Source organism: Phyllobates terribilis, unplaced genomic scaffold (genome assembly GCF_046119375.1).
Source record: "Phyllobates terribilis strain yellow unplaced genomic scaffold, ASM4611937v1 Scaffold_5__5_contigs__length_657084704, whole genome shotgun sequence".
In the NCBI taxonomy this organism is placed as follows: Eukaryota; Metazoa; Chordata; class Amphibia; order Anura; family Dendrobatidae; genus Phyllobates; species Phyllobates terribilis.
In genome coordinates, this window is record NW_027362765.1 from 148255141 (window position 1) to 148274455 (window position 19315).

Consider the following 19315-nt stretch of genomic DNA (forward strand, 5'->3'; position numbering starts at 1 on the left):
TGACCAAGTATAAGTTGGGAGTGTTATTATGTAGCTCTTGTTAAACCTTTCCTGTTTCCCCCCACAGTCCGCTTTGCTCCCTACCGTCCGCCAGACATTTCCTTGAAACCGCTGCTGTTTGAGGTGCCGAGCATTACCACAGATACCACGTTTGTTGGCCGAGATTGGCTTTTCCATGAGATTGATGCCCAACTGCAGAGTGAGGACGAGAGCGTGAACCGAGGTGTAGTGATCTGTGGAAATATTGGATTTGGGAAAACTGCCATCATCTCTCGGCTGGTCTCGCTTAGTTGCCATGGGACACGATTGAGACAGCTCACGTCCGACAGCCCCCATGCATCACCAAAGCGTGAGTTACCCTTCAGTGTTCGCATGTTGTTTCCTACACCTGGATTGTCACACAACTTCAGACATTGTTTACGCACACAATGGGTGGCATGACCTAGGTATATGCCAACACAGTGTCAGTAACACTAACAACGCTCCAGTTTCTTTTTGTGTTTCTGGGCCACCATTGACTATAATGTCCGTCCATGTCATTGCCCTGAAAAATTAGAGTGGGACAAAATGGTGCATTTTTTGCTGCTACTTTTTTTTAGCGCTAAGCTGCACCTCCACCAATAAGACACTGATGAAATTTCCTAGTGATATGCCACTAATGACTAAGATAAGATGATCTTTTCAACTTGGCCAGTTATCTTCTTTCCACAGGAAAGGTGATAACTTGCTGATCGCTGGGGGTCCGACTACTGGAACCCTCACTAATCCTAAGAATGGGGCTCTGAAATGCTGAAATTCCATGTCAGGTAGCCAGATCCAAACTCTGAAATGCCCAGTTATGTAGTCGGATCTGAACTCTGATGATGCCCAGTTATGTTGTTGGATTTGAACTCTGATGATGCCCAGTTAGGTAGCCGGATCTGAACTCTGAAATGCTCAGTTAGGTAGCCAGATCAAAATGCTGAAATGCCCAGTTAGGTAGCCAGATCCGAATGCTGAAATGCCCAGTTAGGTAGCCAGATCCGAATGCTGAAATGCCCAGTTAGGTAGCCAGATCCGAATGCTGAAATGCCCAGTTAGGTAGCCAGATCCGAATGCTGAAATGCCCAGTTAGGTAGCCAGATCCGAATGCTGAAATGCCCAGTTAGGTAGCCAGATCCGAATGCTGAAATGCCCAGTTAGGTAGCCAGATCCGAATGCTGAAATGCCCAGTTAGGTAGCCAGATCCAAACTCTGAAATGCCCAGTTAGGTAGCCAGATCCGAATGCTGAAATGCTCAGTTAGGTAGCCAGATCCGAATGCTGAAATGCTCAGTTAGGTAGCCAGATCCGAATGCTGAAATGCTCAGTTAGGTAGCCAGATCCGAATGCTGAAATGCTCAGTTAGGTAGCCAGATCCGAATGCTGAAATGCCCAGTTAGGCAGCCACATCCAAACTCTGAAATGCCCAGTTAGGTAGCCAGATCCAAATGCTGAAATGCCCAGTTAGGTAGCCAGATCCGAATGCTGAAATGCCCAGTTAGGTAGCCAGATCCGAATGCTGAAATGCCCAGTTAGGTAGCCAGATCCGAATGCTGAAATGCTCAGTTAGGTAGCCAGATCCGAATGCTGAAATGCTCAGTTAGGTAGCCAGATCCGAATGCTGAAATGCTCAGTTAGGTAGCCAGATCCGAATGCTGAAATGCTCAGTTAGGTAGCCAGATCCGAATGCTGAAATGCCCAGTTAGGTAGCCACATCCAAACTCTGAAATGCCCAGTTAGGTAGCCAGATCCGAATGCTGAAATGCTCAGTTAGGTAGCCAGATCCGAATGCTGAAATGCCCAGTTAGGCAGCCACATCCAAACTCTGAAATGCCCAGTTAGGCAGCCACATCCAAACTCTGAAATGCCCAGTTAGGTAGCCACATCCAAACTCTGAAATGCCCAGTTAGGCAGCCACATCCAAACTCTGAAATGCCCAGTTAGGCAGCCACATCCAAACTCTGAAATGCCCAGTTAGGCAGCCACATCCAAACTCTGAAATGCCCAGTTAGGTAGCCACATACAAACCCAGAAACGCACAGTTAGGGAGCGGAGTTCTTTACTCAGCATCTCCTGCAGTCCCATACATAGTGAATGGACCCAGGGTTCATATGTGCTGACATCGATCCATTCAAACTGGGCATTTTAGAGTCCCGTGCTCAAGTGCTGAGGGACTCCTAGCTGTCAGGTCCCAACATTTACCATTCACCTTATTTATGGGACAGCCCTTTTAACTATTTGTTTTGTTTCCTTTGGGTCTCTTTGTCTTCAGACACCATCCACAAATATATATCTTAAAGGGGCCAAACTTTTTAAACACCTTTACAGTCTGTAGTTTAGCTAAGTAAGGTTCCCCTATATGTGGCATATTCAAATGGCCCTGGGGAGTGGAATATGAAGAAATACTGAAAGGGAACCTTTTACATCCAGCAACGCTATTTACCTGCAAATATAGTGATAATCTGCAGATAAATAGCATTTAAATCCTATTTAGTCGGCTTACTAGAGCAGCTGCTAAATGGAGAAAATAGCGGTTTATTCTCCCTGCAGCTGTTCGCTTCCAGTCATCGTGGCTGTGCAGGGAAGAGTCACCGCTCACTATACTGTAAGCGCACCTGTAATCGCTAACCTGCTTATTAAAGGGATTGTTCAGTCCAAATCGATAAGTCTGCAGTCACTCTGTGTGACCGCAGACTTATGAATCCCTCCAGCGCACACACTGTGTGTTGCAGGGATTTGCCTTTTTTTGAGCCAGGACCAGAGGGTATGTATTGGTTATACATACTCGCAGCCAGAGCCTGTCTACTGGGTGTGGCTTTGCTCCATACAAGTGTATGTAAGCGAGGCCACGCCCACTGGCCGGGAATATATATAATGCTTTTATTTACCCTCCGGTCCCGCATCAGGAACCGGCAAATCCCTGCAGGGCACAATGCGTGCACATGGGGGGATTCTTGAGTCTGCAGTCACCCAGAGTGACAGCAGACTTATCGATTTGGATCAAACAACCCTGACGGCCTGCTCTGCAGTGTGTGTGAGCAGGCTGTCAATCAAAATGTCCGGGAGTGATTACAGCTGTGCTTCATATTATAGTGATTGGTGACTGTAAAAAAAAAAATATAAAAACCACTGCACTGCCCCAATGACTGGAAGAGAGCAGCTGCAGGGGAAATAAAATGTCTTTCTCCTTGTTGCCGCCTTCACAGGGTTTAAACTCTATTTATCTGCATATTACGACTATACTTGTAGGTAAAAATAGCATTTTTAGACAGGACTGGTTCTCTTTAATGGGGTCTCACACTGTAGAGCTGCTTTTTATATTTGGATATAATATATTCTGTGCATCTTTCACTCTTTGCGTACACAGATTCGGAGGCTAATCGTGAATTGGCGCAGACAGGACAGTCCCATTCTGGTATCTCTAGTGGAAGCTGCCCTGGAACTCCTGAAATGCGGAGGAGACAAGAAGAAGCCATGCGGAGGATAGCAGCACAGGTATGCCACTAGCGAATATGGTGACCTCTTAGGAAGAAAGTCCAGAACATATTCAAGGAGAAAACCTGCTCAATGATTTCACAACTTAAAATAATAATTGTGGCATGACGGAGGACGCAGCCAGAATAATAGCCCTACATTTTTCTTCCACAACCCTTTACTTATCATAGTATCTTGTTAGTCAGTGTACTATTTAACAAGCGCCCATGAATTGTGTTGACACTGCGCTGACAGACTGGGTGTGGAGGGGAGAAAATAATATTCTGATGAAATCCTAGCAGTATTACATGGATTTGGTCAGGAGCAGATGGACTGTCATATTGTATTATGTATAGTGTAATCATTAATTTCTTTTTTTTCTGTGTGCTCTGCTTTCCTCCTTTAGGTGGTGGCATATCACTACTGCCAGGCTGACAATGCGTACACCTGCCTAGTGCCTGAATTTGTTCACAACGTGGCTGCACTGCTGTGCCGTGCACCCCAGCTAGTGGCTTATCGGGAGCAACTCCTACGTGAGCCGCATCTACAGAGCCTGCTTAGTCTAAGATCCTGCGTGCAAGACCCAGCTGCATCTTTTCGAAGGGGCGTTCTTGAGCCACTTGAAAATCTATACAAAGGTAAATAACCACTTTAACATTCCTGATCCATCGTTAAAGAGGTTACCCCACTAATGCATATAACACTTCTACATGCACTGTTATGGGAATGATGGAGGTAGAGCTGAGCACTGTGTCATAGAAGTTAATGGAGCGGTGATTACACATCACATAGGAGAGTTAAGAACCCATTCTGTTGATAGAAAGGCCCAGTGGTCGGACTTCCTGTGATCATACATTTGTCATTCATTCTGTTGATAGATCAATGAAGTGATTTTTATGGGAAAACCCAGAGCCTATTAATTTAAACTTATTAATTTGTTACAAACCCAATGTATTTTTGTTTTTTTGCCAAAGAGCCCCCTCCCCATTTAGTATAATCACTCTTGTCATGAACAGCTGCCACTTCCTTCTCTTCCTCAATTTCAACACTTATTAAATTACTCTAATTGGCCAACCTGAACCCACCATTATAGTGATCGTAGGGGTCCCAGGGAAGAGACCTCCACCAGTAATTATACAACACCTATCCTGTCAGTCTGGTGCCGAAATTGCCTGGTTTCTAGAAATGTCTCTTTAAGCCACCTATACACCTTAGCCTAACCTCGTCTGAACCCACCGATATTGACGGGTTCATCCGCCAGTTTAATGTGTATGTGGATCCCCGATAGATGATCTCAGGAGAGATAAAGAATCCAGCAAGCTGCTGGCAGACATGTCTAGCAGCGGCTCTTTAATAGAGTACATGGTAGTGCTCGGCTGAGTGTATGAAAGAAAGATGCCGACTGAACGATCGGATGAACCATTGTTTAGCTGACAGCTACTGTATGTGATGTGCATGGGGAGGTGGCTTTAGGCTTTTATTTCTTTGCTTGCACTCCAGATTCTTGACTGTCTCCTATGTCATCTGGCATCCATCCACAAGGCTGATCTGGTTAACATGGGCACCACTGACTAATACTGTTATTTTGGACAAGAGCGTACAGAGACCAGGCAGTCACAGCCCCTGATTTGACCTGTAAACCGCTCAGAGGGATTAATCAAACAGCTCAGCATCTGGATGTTTCCGTGCCAGACGTACTTACAGAAATACAGATTTGGCAATTAGTGTTCATTTAATGACATTTTGTTTTTACTTTGACTTTCATTTAGAGAGAAAGATTCCAGATGAAGATTACATTATCCTGATCGATGGGCTGAATGAAGCCGAGTTCCACAAGCCAGACTATGGAGATACCATTGTGTCCTTTCTAAGCAAGATGATAGGAAAATTCCCTCGCTGGTTGAAGCTGATTGTTACTGTGAGGACCACCCTACAGGTGGGTCAGATATTTCACATGGTCTTCATATTTCTCCACATGTTCTGGATTTGGCCTCCAGTTACAACCGCAAATTACATAAATCTTCAGAACAATCCCAAACGATTTGTCCATCCCTCAGTCTCCTGTATTATATTATGTTTTATTGTCCACTAACAGGATATCACCAAACTTCTTCCCTTCCACCGAATTTTCTTGGATCGACTAGAAGAGAATGAGGCCATCGATCAGGATCTTCAGGCCTACATTCTGCAACGTATACACAGCAGCTCCGAAATCCAGAACAACATCTCACTTAATGGAAAAATGGACAACACCACATTTGGAAAACTTAGTTCCCACCTTAAGACCTTGAGCCAAGGTTCCTACCTATACCTGAAGCTTACGTTTGACCTCATAGAGAAGGGCTACTTGGTGCTCAAGAGCTCCAGCTACAAAGTGGTTCCCGTGTCACTGTCTGAGGTGTATCTCCTGCAATGCAACATGAGGTTCCCCACACAATCCTCCTTTGAGAGGGCCCTTCCTCTTCTCAATGTTGCTGTGGCCTCTCTCCACCCATTGACGGATGAGCACATCTTCCAGGCCATCAATGCGGGCAGTGTGGATGGAGGTCTGGAGTGGGAGGATTTTCAGCAGCGCATGGAAAACCTTTCTATGTTTTTGATCAAGAGGAGGGACTTGACCCGAATGTTCGTCCATCCATCCTTCAGAGAGTGGTTAATATGGAGAGAAGATGGAGAGAAAACCAAGTTTCTTTGTGATCCCAGGTAATTCTGGCTTATAAGATTTTTTTTTACAAACATTTAAAGGGTTTGTCCGTTCACAAGATATTGGTGATGTATCCTATTAAGATAGGTCATCATTGTCAGCAGGGCTGTGGAGTCTGTAAGCCAAACCTCCGATTCAATTTCCATGACACCGACACCAACCCTACGACTCAGACTCCCTTATACATGGCTCATGTTTAAGTGATAAATTTACTGTAGCACAGATTCATCTCAGCTAAAAGTCTAGACCCTTAGATCAGGAATAGGACAGACATTTATAGGACATTTCATAACTTTCCAAAATTCTTATGAAAAAATATTTCCCACACACTGCATTGAACTACTGTACCCAATTTTTTATATATATTAGAGGAGTTGGAGTCGGTCCATTTTATACAGACTTCGACTCCAACTCCACAGCCCTGATTATCAGATCTGTGGTACCCCACTGATCAACTGCTAATAGATCTGGCGGTGGTTAGATATAAAATTGAGCATAGCTGCAAAGTGCAGGTCCAGTCAATGTGTAGCGGCTACTGCTGAGTACTGCAGAACAGCTCCTATTCCAGCCTAAGGATACGACATCGATATCTTGTGACCGGACAGTGCCTTTGAGTTGCGTAATTAAATGTTTTACATATAATTAAGTTGCTAGATGTAGATTATATTAGGCTTAGATTTGTCATTGCCAATCTTACACCCACAGGGGGACTTAGAATAATTGTTACATTTCTAGGGAATCCCTACATCAATTCCTGTACCAAGGACATTTGGTGTGGGCCTGTGCAGTATTCTGTAGGTTTCTAATGCAAAAGTGCCAGGTCGTGCTGCTGGTGAAACATCAAACTGGTTGGTCTAGATAGTGTCAGTGGATTAATTAAGATATGCACTGGGTGACATATCAAAAAACACAAGAACCCTCCAATACAACATCCCAGGACAGACACCAGACTGTAAACCTGGGCTACAGACTTCATAATCTGTGTGCTACCATAGACTTTAGCTGGCCATGCACATTAGTTAAAAATAGGCCAAAGTTTGTCAGTAGAACGATCATTCAGTGGGCGATGGCCCCTTACACACTTGAAGGGGTTTTCCCACCAACAAAGTTAATTCTAATCAATAGATCTTTGAATAATTATTTCCGCAACTGAATGTGTTAAAAAAAAATGTTCCTGTGCTGAGATAATCTTATAAATGTGCCCCTGCTGTGTATTATGTAATGGCTGTGTCTGACCATACAGGGACATGGTCTGATCATACCACATCTCCTGGACAGGGGAGGACGCAAAAGAGTATACAGACATTACAGCAGGGGATCTCAAATGATTTTTCTTTCAGGTAAAACGTTCCTTAAAAACAGGCCGTGAAATGTTTGCCTCACCAAAAGAATCAGCTGTGATCCCATGCTGTAATCATGTTTTTTCCGCAATAAATGCAGCATTTTACTGTCCGAGAAAAGTGAGATACCTGGAACCTCATTCACATGTTGCTTATTTTTTCCTTGCAGATTTGAGCGTCTTTCACCAATTCTAATGACTGGATGCATGCAAAAAGGGTGTTTTTATATATTGTTTTTTCCTGCCAAAAAGCACTTTTTTGATTCAGAAATGTCTGCAGCAAATACTTAACGTGTACACATACCTTTAGGGGGTGATTTCATGCACTATTTTTTTTTTTTGAGAGGGATGGGGGTCGGGACACCACTGCAGTTTTTGCAGCCAAATTTAGAAGTGGATTCAAGAAACGCCCTTACATTGATTTCCAGAGCACTGAACATAATTGCCAAGTGATATATACTATAACAGGTGTCATAATGCCCCCTGGTTCGCGCACGTCACGTTGTGTCTACATCAGGGGTCACACAGCTCTGCTAGGATTATACTTATGGCCATACAGTAACTGGGGCCACCATGGACAACCTCTGTGCACATTGTATATACTTATAGAAGTATAAGCTGCATTAACAAAAGTGACTCCTGTACCATTTTTGTTGGGTTTCATGCCAAATCTGCACGTGAGAAACGGCCAACAATGCGCTGTCATTATTCTCCTAGGGTTTCCTCCATAGAGACAATCACAGCGATATTATTGATATTAAATTGAGTATATAAACTGCTATCAATCTGTCTGATCCTCCTCGTATTGGGCCTTGATTGATGGCATCCAGCACCTTGTGTGATGATGGGAGATGAGCAGGTGTATTGCCAATGATTAATGCTTTGACTACAGCAATGCAGACCCCCCCGTCCTCTGTGTGCTTACATACATCTCTATTTCAGATGTGTATATATGTATGTGTGTGTGTATACATGATGCATGTGTGTATATGTGTGTGTGTGTGTGTGTATATATATGTATGTATACATATGTATACACAGCATGTCACATATATATAGCTTAAAATAAATCCTGCACGCTTCCTTCGGATATATATGGCTTTTGTTACCTGAGTCATCCTGGAGGACGGACATCCAGCCGGGAAGTGGAGTGTTCACCGGTCTAATCAAACTACCTGTTGTGTTAATGGCCATAATGGTCATACCATCAGCCTGGTGCCTGACTCCATATTCCACCATGCTGAGTTGCTGATGGATGTAAGTGATAACCGTATGTGTTGTCCTCAGGAGCGGACATATCCTGCTGGCCTTCTGGTTCTCTCGTCAGGAGGGGAAGCTCAACAGGCAACAGACCATCGAGCTTGGCCATCACATCCTGAAAGCACATATCTTCAAGGTACGCACAAGAAGTTGGGCCTGAGCTTTATACTCGTTTTCTTAAGTGTAGCCTTGGCTTTTATTACATTGATTAGATTTTGCTCATATGCAGGAATAAGACTGGTGGTGTTCCCTTATTTCGATTTCTGTATGAACGACAATAAAATATAATCTTATGAGACAATCTTCATTTCCATTGATACAATGGGTGTCAGACATAACACTGGTGCAGATACAGTGCCAGTGTTCTCCATGGCCACTTAGCACAGCATTGTGTGCAATGTCTCAGGTCGTGGATAGTAAATGAACACTAGGACCTGCGGTGTGACTAGTGACAACATGTACGTTATGTCTGCAGCAGGTTTAGACACAACACGCACCGCGTTTTTTTTTTTAATTACATGACCATATCTAGTCATGAAATATGAAGAGAATATTTGTGAGAGGTAATATACATGTAAACCGCCTCTTCAGAGAGGAAGAGGACAGGAATTTTAGCGCAACCTATTGGATGCAGTAATCCTAAAAATTAAAGAGGTTGTCCAGTCTTAAGCTACAAGTCTGCAATCACTCTATAAAACTGCAGACTTGTGATTCCTCACATCGTGTGCACTGCTTGCTGTGAGTAGGCACCGGGAACGTGACTGCAAGAAAGCGATTTACTACTCCCGGCCACATTCCAAATAGACTGTTTCCATCCTCGCTTAATACACTCTCCATTAGCGAGGCCGCACCCATCTAGAAGAAAAGTACCCAGGAGTATGCATATTGCAGTGCTTGCGAACATCTGTTTTGGGGTGTTTTCCCCTCATCAGAGCAAAGCTGGAGGTTTGATTTGGCTAAATAAGAGGCCTCTGAGATGGAGTCTAAGGTCATGGCCCCACTATCCGTATTTGGTCAGTATTTTTTCTCAGGAGTGGGAGCCAAAACCAGATGAGGAACAATCAGAGAAAAGGTATAATAGAAACAAGTCACCAATTCTGCATTTATCACCCACGCCTGGTTTTGGCTCCCACTTCTGAGAAAAAATACTGACCAAATACTGATAGTGGGGCCGTGGCCTAAGGGGGAACGTTTCTACTTGTAGAGGGTGCCAAGCTGGCGTAAGAAGACTAATAGGCCATGCAATGCTTCATTGAAATTAAAGAGAATATGTCATGTTAAAAAACACTATTAACCTGCAGATATGGGGTTTAGAGTTTAGGTTATGGCATTAGAGCCGACTGTCAGTCAGTGCCGAGGCGTGGTTACAGCTTCCACTCACTATGTACTGAGCGGTGACTGAAGCCGTGATGGCCACACCTCTATGACTGAAATCCAGAGGCTGCCGGAGGAATAAAGTTAAGTTCTTCCAGGTAGCTGGGCTTTCAGTGTGGACACCAGGCAGCTTCAGAATGCTATTACCTATAGATTGACCCCATATCTGCAGGTTAATGGTGGTTTTTATACATGACCGATTCCCTTTAAATATGCAGTCCAATTGGTGGCTCTTAAAGTCCTCTTCCTCCTCTGAGGAGGCTATTTACATACTTAATTTCCCAAATGAGTATTGCATGGCCTATAGGTCTCCTTACTCTGACTTGGCGCTCTCCACTAAGAGAAACATTACCCTACAGGTACTATACAGACAGTCACATGTACTAAAAAATATAAGTATATGTAATTCGTCTTAAGTAAACCTTATGGTATTTTAAAAGGGAATTTCCTCAGAATTACTCTCCCCTTCCTGGGATCATGGTGGCAGCGGTTAGTGGCCTTCTCTTCTTTTACTGGGATGCAATAGCTCCCCCTACTGCACGACCGTGGGAACAGTGGTATGAGACTGTACCGTGTATCTGTACTCTGGTGTCAGCCTGCTGGAAGAAAAAAAGGATATGAAAGACTAGATATGAAAGATTAAATCTCTTGGCAGAAGGGCATCAGGAGGTTTGTAAGTCAGCGGTACCATGCTCTAAACCTCCGCAGCAGCTCCTATTAGGTTTACTAATGGCTTTGCAGAGGAGGCTTGTTAGCCATGATTTAAACTCCTGTCTGCTCTCCCTTCGCTCTCTCCGGCTGATTGGGGGAAGAGGGGAGGGTTAAACCTTTTGCGGGCTGCCCTCATTTTTACTATAAATGGGGTCGCTTTGGTGAAGGTTACCTATAAAGTGTTTTCTCATCACCAACATCTTATGGGCTCAGCCATTTTTTTTATTTTTGGGCTTTAGTCCTTTCTCTGTTTTTTTCTCTCTATCTCTAAATATATATGTGTATATGTGTGTATATATATATATATATATATATATATATATATATATATACATATACATACAGTTGTGCTCAAAAGTTTACATACCCCGGCATAATTTTTCCTTTCTTGGCCTTGTTTCAGAGAATATGAATGATAACAAAAAAAACTTTCTCCACTCATGGTTATTGGTTGGGTGAAGCCATTTATTGTCAAACTACTGTGTTTTCTCTTTTTAAATCTTAATGACAACCAAAGACATCCAAATGACCCTGATCAAAAGTTCACATACCCTGGTGATTTTGCCCTGATAACATAGACAGAATTTGATACAAATGGGTTTGAATGGCTACTAACGGTAACATCCTCACCTGTGACCTGTTTGCTTGTAATCCGTGTGTGTGCATAAAAGCTGAGTGAGTTTCTGGGATCTTGACAGACTCTTGCATCTTTCATCCAGCCACTGACGTTTCTGGATTGTGAGTCATGGGGATAGCAAAAGAATTGTCAACGGATCTACAGGAAAAGGTTGAACTGTATAACACAGGAAAGGGATACAAAAAAATATCCAAGGAATTGATCATGCCTGTCAGCAGCGTTCAAACTTTGATTAACAAATGGAAAATCAGGAGCTCTGTAAAAACCAAACCACGGTCAGGTAGACCAACAAAAATTTCGGCCACAACTGCCAGGAAAAGTGCTCGGGATGCAAAGAAAAACCCACAAATAACATCAGGTGAAATTCAGGACTCTCTAAAAACTAGCGGTGTGGCAGTTTCAAGATGCACAATAAGGAGGCACTTGAAGAAAAATGGGCTGCATGGTCGAGTCACCAGAAAGCCATTACTGCGCAAATTCCACAAAGTATCTGCCTACAATACCCCAAACAGCACAGAGACAAGCCTCAAAACTTCTGGAACAAGGTAATTTGGAATCATGAGACCAAAATTGAACTTTTTGGCCACAATCATAAACATTGCATTTGGAGAGAGGTCAACAAGGCCTATGATGAAAGGAACACCATTCCTACAGTAAAGCATGGAGGTGGATCGCTGATGTTTTGGTGATGTGTGAGCTACAAAGGCACAGGAAACTTGGTAGAAGTTGAAGGAAAGATGAAAGCAGCACGTTATCAGCAAATACTGGACGCAAATTTGCACTCATCAGCTGCGCATGGGATGTACTTGGACGTTTCAACATGACAACGATCCAAAACACAAGGCCAAGTCGACCTGTCATTGGCTACAGCAGAACAAAGTGAAGGTTCTGGAGTGGCCATATCCGTCTCCTGACCTCAATAGCATTGAGCCACTCTGGGGAGATCTCAAGCGTGCAGTTCATGCTAGACAGTCCAGGAATTTACAGGAACTGGAGGCTTTTTGCCAAGAAGAATGGGCAGCTTTACCATCTGAGAAAATAAAGAGCCTCATCCACAACTACCAGAAAAGACTTCAAGCTGTCATTGATGTTAGAGGGGGCAATACACGGTATTAAGAACTGGGGTATGTGAACTTTTGATCAGGGTGATTTGGATGTTTTTGGTTGTCATTAAGATTTAAAAAGGGAAAACACAGTAGTTTGACAATGAATGGCTTCACCCAACCAATAACCATGAATGGAGAAAAGTTTTTTTTGTTATCTTTCATATTCTCTGAAACAAGGCCAAGAAAGGAAAAAGTCTGCCGGGGCATGTAAACTTTTGAGCACAACTGTGTATATAATATATTTATTTATATATTTATTTATTTATTTTTGAAAAGCAGTAAAATATAAATATATATATATATACACTGTTTTTCAAAAACTGTAATGTTTTTTTGTTTGTGTCGCCTTTTTCTGAGACCCGTAACTATGACATCTTGATAGCTTTTTATTGCACTGATTATGGAGGTGTAGTGACCAAAATGGCAATTCTTGGGATTCTCATTGCTCCCGACTGCAATATTGACTCATTGGCACTTTGGGTATAAGATTGGATGCCCACAACTATTCAAACCATTTAAATGCCACTATCAAAGATTGACAGCAGTATCTAAAGGGTTAAACCTCAGTGATCAATGCTAGCTCTAGTGGTATTCAGCTCTTGAGCCTCCTCCATACGCCCACACCTGATCTGTGAGGTATTTATATATGTACTGTGTATGTCACAGGTCGATAAGTATTAATGGGGTTTTCCTACAATAGAAATGATTTAACAGAACCCCGCTGATAACCATTCCAGGGGTCCTAAGCCCCCTATTCCTCCTAACTACTTGACCTGAGCAAACGTTATAAATGGAGTGGTGACGAGCCTGCAGTTTGTCATTCTTATCAACGTCATATAGACCGAGACGGCAGAGTACTTCGCTGGGCTTCTTCTGTCAGCCCCATAGGCTCTGATTGGGGCAACATGGCTCATACTTGACTAATGCCTAATTTAAGCCCTTCCTTGCTGCAAGGGGAGAAGTTAGAAGGTACAGGAAACTCAGGACCCCACTCTAATTTTCGGTGGGGCTTCCCCTGTAAGTAGGTGATAGGTGTTTATTTTTTTATTGTGTTTTTTTTTTTATTGAAAATTTTAAGCATTTTATTAAAACACCGATGCTACAAACCCAAACACCCCATGTACGAAAAAATCAACCTCATACAGAACATATTAAAGTGTACTGCTACAAAAGGGAAAGTCTGGCGTATAGTTGAAAAAAACGAGAAAGAGCAAGAAGACTAGTGATAAATCTGTAGCAAATGTAAACCAAGCCATACTTTCTTCGCAAGAATACATCAAATAAATAATAAGCCCAAAAATAAGACAAAGGGGGCACGGAATCTGTTACATCCAGAAACGCTATTTACCAGCGGATAAAGGGGTAATCTGCAGGTAAATAGAAGTTCAATCATGTGTGTCCCACTTACTGAAGCAGCGGCTACAGGTAGAGAATGAAGTTCTTTCCTCCCTGCAGCCGCTGGCTTCCAGTAATCAGGGTGCTGGGAGAGGTTACAGTCACTTCTCACTACTTAGACTTGAACAAATCCATTGTAGAAATTTGTGGCGTCTCATCTATTCTATATGCTTCTATTTCCTAACAATTCTGGAATTCCTAATCATGAATCAATATAATCCAGAAATGTAGTGAATCCAAAGTGTTCACAAACTTTGTCGGACTTTGTGTTGCTGAAGAAGCAAATTTGGGACGTTCACAATATGCATTTGCCATTTTTTATGTTTCCCACATTTATTGCACAGGCCTCTCTATTCTGACAAGTGTCATTCTCTTAACTCAGGGACTTAGTAAGAAGGTCGGTGTCTCCTCTTCCATCTTGCAAGCACTTTGGATTTCCTACAGCACAGACGGTCTTTCCATGGCACTGGCATCTTTAAGAAACCTCTACACTCCCAACATCAAAGTAAGAATCGGTCACTGGGAACCATCATTTACAGCTATTACGTGTTACATTAAAGATTGCTCTCAGTGGGAAAAACAAGATAATCTTGTAATTATGATGCCTTTTAATGGCTAACAAAAATAAAATAAATGATGTTACAAGGCAAGCTTTCGGGACATCTTGGGTCTCTTCCTCAGGCATGGTATATGATTACATTAAGACCTGCTAGAAATGGTATGGTCACTGCGTTTTCTTACAAATCTCTCTGGCAATGCTAGATTCAGCTGACCATATTGCAGCTGTATTTTACAGGCTGAGTTATAGCTGCCTGACTGCCTGGAGCCAGCTATCAGCCTCAATTTTCTTAGTTCAGTCTTGGAATTAGGGGACTTCTACACAATACAAGTAATTAAGTGGAAAAAAAGCCTTTTAGGGTGATAATTGGGGACTAAAGGTGAGAAAATCAACTCACGCCTTCTGGTCTGGCGTCCAGTCCTGTCCTGTCCTTCGTGGCAGCCTATGTTCACTTCTGCGCCGGCATCCGTGACTCCTCATCCTGGGTGCCTACTAGTCATAGAATGGTAGAGTTGAAAGTGACCTTCAGGGTCCTTGTGTCCAACCCCCTGCTCAATGCAGGATTCACTAAACCATCTCAGACAGATGTCTGTCCAGCCTCTGTTTGAAGACGTCAATTGAAGGAGAACTCACCACCTCTCGTGGCCGCCTGTTCCACTCATTCATCACCCTCACTGTCAAAAAGTTTTTTCTAGTATCTAATCTGTGTCTTCTCCCTTTCAGTTTCATTCCATTGTTTCTCGTGTTTCCATGTACAAATAAGAATGATCCCTCTACAGTGTGACAGCCCTTCAGATATTTGTAGACCGCTATTAAGTCTCCTCTTAGTCTTCTCTTTTGCAAGCTAAACATTCCCAGATCCTTTAACCGTTCCTCATAGGACATAGTTTGCAGTCCGCTCACCATCCTGGTAGCTTTTCTCTGAACTTGCTCCAGTTTTTCAATGTCTTTTTTATAATGTGGTGCCCAGAACTGGACACAGTATTCCAGATGAGGTCTAACCAAGGAGGAGTAGAGGAACATTGTAACATGTCACGTAAGGCCTAGTGACTAAGCTTCACATGACGTCATGATGATGTAGGGCCTTGTAAGCACTAGAGGCATCCAGGACGCCAGCCGTAGAAGTGAAGACTGACTGCCACAGAGGCGAGGACTGGACAACATGAATCAAACCACTCAGCTCCATTGGGGAGTATTGATTGCTGCATTACTGACTCACTCACTAAACAGTATATGACCTGGGGTTTGTGCACACGACTTCTAGACACCGGCGTACTCGCATAGGGAGATGTGAGCATAGTGTGCGCCAGATCTGGCAGACTACAGTAGTAGTTCTAGATCATAAAGGTCCGTATGTGCATTGCCTTCTCCTGTCCTGTGATCACTCGTCCTATCAGAACTGCACACGTAGCTTTGGATATGTCAGCATTATGCCTGCCGCTAAGGTTCTCTCTGTGTAATGAACAATAAAAGATTATTCCTTTATTCATGTGGGAACCTGGCGCCAGCATGCAGTGTGCATTTGAGTCTGCGGAATATATGCCAGCTTATTAGATTTTATGAGTCCTCACATGTCTTTGTGTTGGTTGTTTTGCTCATGTGCTTGTGACTAAATACAGTAGAACAAGACTTACAGGGTTATTCCCACGTGACAACATATGATGTAAAATTGCAAAATTCTTTTCAAAAGAAGAAACTTTACAATTTTCTTTGATATTAAAACTCCTCTCTGTTCTCAAGATCAGAGATATTTTTTTTTAATTCATTGTTTACCGCGTATTGTCTAGGTTACCGGCCACCACTGCACTGAATCTGGCAGGGATGACAAGAGTACACTTTTAGCTCTAGATCCCAGCCAGCTGCCCTGCTACTGCACTTCATTAGTCCCGCAGAAGCAAAGCTGCCTCATTTAGGAGCATCGAAGAGTTCTGGCCAGCTGCACAGCCACGCCAACGTCCAAGCCATCAGTCACGATTACAAGACCACTCTTTTAACAGGCACTGGGTCATTTGAAGGGTTATTCCCAGTTTGGATATTAATGAAACACACATGTACAATATTAAAAAACATGGCCCTGACTAATGCTGCTATGAATGGCTAGGCGTGCGCTGCCCAAAAATAGCCTTGCTCAGCTATTTTTAAGAACAGGGAGTGCTTCACATCCGCTGCCACCTCTCCATTTACAGCGGCACAGGGCAAGGGCTCGTTGGGTCTTAATTTTATGATCTGGCAATATACCTTTAAGATATACAGATATTTAAATGTTGTAGCAATGTAAAACTGAAAAGACTGCACCGCACGCACCACGGCGCCATTTAAAGTCGGATTTTGACCTATCTGATTTTAATGGCCTTTTTAGGGATAGTCTACCAGTAGTGTGTTCCTGAAAAGCCCCTTTAAGTTGTCTTGTGCCTTCACCCAGCTCTCTATTCTCCTGCAGGTGAGCCGGCTTCTAATCATGGGGGGAGCCAATGTGAACTACCGCACTGAAGTGCTGAACAATGCTCCTATCCTGTGTGTCCAGGCCCATCTGGGATACACCGAGATGGTGGCGCTGCTGCTGGAGTTCTATGTCAATGTGGATGCCAGTTCAGAGAGTGGCATGACCCCTCTAGCGTACGCTGCAGCCTCAGGTCATCTGACAATTGTCATGTTACTGTGTAAGAGGAGAGCTAAGGTTAGTATATGAGCCCCAATTAATTATATGTCTACAAAGGTCTCCAGAATAGAAATCTACTCTCTAAACCCAAATTACAGGTAGAAATCCCTGAAGGTCCACCGATAGATAAATCCGCTCCAAATAAAACAATGATCAATTCCTATCCTAAGTCTTTAATGAGGCAGAAGCTGTAATTACGTGCTGCCGTGAGTTAATTAGCCGGTTTGTTTTATTTCTGGGCGGCTGTATGTGCTCTCCGTATACGCCTGTAACACTGGCAAGGCCATGGCAGGGCATTTGTTGGAGGGGTTATATACAGCACACGCATTCTGCCCGCTCCCCCGCATGTCCCAGAGCCTGGGAACCTGCCCAGACCTGCAGGTTAGTCACTTGACAGCTTTCTGGCAGCCAGACAGAGGGAAACACAATAGCGTTAGATCACAAGATTGTGTTCTGCCTTCTCCCTTAAGCCTTTCTGTGCTGTGTCAATAGGTGGATCTCCTGGATAAGAATGGACAGTGTGCGCTAGTCCATGCCGCTCTACGGGGCCACCTGGAGGTGGTAAAATATCTCATCCAGTGCGACTGGACAATGGCTGGACAACAACCCGGAGTCCTAAAGAAAAGTCCAGCCATACAACAAGCCCTGATAGCAGCAGCCAGCATGGGATACTCCGAGGTGAGAGCCAACATGGCCAAACATTGGTTATTTCCTTGCCGGGAAGGGTTTACATTGCCTCTCTGTCTGCTTTTCCTGCACACCCCCCCCCCCCCCGGTAGATATACCAGAGACTGAAATAACAATCAGGCCTGAACAAGACCCGTCCCGCTGCTCACTCATGCTGGCCATGGCGGGAGCCTTCGCGTACATTCGGGTAGACACACAAGACTCATTTCCACCTCCTGAGATCCTAATAGCCGCACAATTGAAAACAAGACAGAACATTTCTTGTTCTCCGGCTCCACAAATCTACAGCGACATCTCCTTCTAAAGTTAAAGGGATTTTTGTTATCGTGAACAGATCCACTGCACGAGGTAATGAAATGTTCAGTAAATCACCGAGATATTTTTTTTCCACCAGATTGTCTCCTATCTTCTGGACCTACCAGAAAAAGACGAGGAGGAGGAACAGAGGGCTCAGATTAATAGTTTTGATGGTCTGTGGGGAGAGACGGGTAAGTGATGTGCATGGAAAGTGACAGTCGGCAGTGGTTCATGTTTACTTGCGATGCCAACTCTCGTATGCCCCTCACCACCTGATTCTTCTGCATCTATCCATCTCATTCTTCTCTGACATGATTTTTTTTCTGATTTCAGCTTTAACAGCTGCTGCGGGTCGTGGAAAACTCGAGGTTTGCCGCCTACTTCTAGAACAAGGAGCAGCTGTATCCCAACCCAACCGGAGGGGTGTAGTTCCAATATTCAGTGCTGTACGACAAGGACACTGGCAGGTAATTACAGGACTTCATTAATATGCCTTGTGCCTACGTATAAAAGTTCAGGGGTGGAGGACAGAACGATCTTTTCTCTCTTACAGATTGTGGACTTGCTGCTTACACACGGTGCAGATGTGAACATGGCAGACAAGCAGGGTCGTACTCCATTGATGACCTCAGCATCGGAGGGGCATGTAGCCACCGTGGAGTTTTTGCTGGCACAAGGTTGGTGTTCTTGTAGGATTTACAATACTTTCACACTAGAGTCAAATGATTTTTATATATATATACTAGCTATTGAGCCCATTCTATGCCCGGGTAGCGAGCATTTTTATTCTTATATGGTCTCCCATGCTGATTTGTGCTGTCTCCATCCTGGTATTTGTGCTGCCCCCATCCTGGTATTTGTGCTCCCCAATCCTGTTCCCCCATCCTGTTATGTGCTGCCCTCATCCCTATCCTGGTATGCATGGCACCCCTCATCCCCAATTCTGGTACGCCTGGCACCCCTCACCCCCAATCCTGGTATGCATGGCACCTCTCGCCACTAATCCTGGTATGCATGGCACCCCTCATTCCTATCCTGGTATGCATGGCACGCCTCATCCCTATCCTGGTATGCATGGCACCCCTCACCTCCA

General features: G+C 43.8%; 1 protein-coding gene and 1 long non-coding RNA gene across 10 annotated transcripts in view; one reads left to right on the forward strand and one right to left on the reverse strand.

The window, feature by feature from the left end:
- The window catches only part of LOC141272433 (uncharacterized), a 66944-nt gene extending 51457 nt beyond the window's left edge, over nucleotides 1–15487 (reverse strand). The window contains exon 1 of the long non-coding RNA XR_012322009.1: nucleotides 14977–15487. This is a non-coding gene — a long non-coding RNA (uncharacterized lncRNA). The remainder of the gene's footprint in view (nucleotides 1–14976) is intronic.
- Nucleotides 1–19315, forward strand: part of TANC2 (tetratricopeptide repeat, ankyrin repeat and coiled-coil containing 2) — a 483567-nt gene that overhangs the window by 442058 nt on the left and 22194 nt on the right. For all 9 annotated transcript variants that reach the window (XM_073683149.1, XM_073683148.1, XM_073683153.1 and 6 more), the window contains 12 exons: nucleotides 68–349; nucleotides 3388–3515; nucleotides 3901–4132; nucleotides 5264–5430; nucleotides 5590–6197; nucleotides 8825–8933; nucleotides 14403–14525; nucleotides 17020–17256; nucleotides 17731–17916; nucleotides 18320–18413; nucleotides 18556–18689; nucleotides 18776–18899. In XM_073683149.1, coding sequence (XP_073539250.1) covers nucleotides 68–349; nucleotides 3388–3515; nucleotides 3901–4132; nucleotides 5264–5430; nucleotides 5590–6197; nucleotides 8825–8933; nucleotides 14403–14525; nucleotides 17020–17256; nucleotides 17731–17916; nucleotides 18320–18413; nucleotides 18556–18689; nucleotides 18776–18899 — 2424 coding nt within the window. The remainder of the gene's footprint in view (nucleotides 1–67; nucleotides 350–3387; nucleotides 3516–3900; nucleotides 4133–5263; nucleotides 5431–5589; nucleotides 6198–8824; nucleotides 8934–14402; nucleotides 14526–17019; nucleotides 17257–17730; nucleotides 17917–18319; nucleotides 18414–18555; nucleotides 18690–18775; nucleotides 18900–19315) is intronic.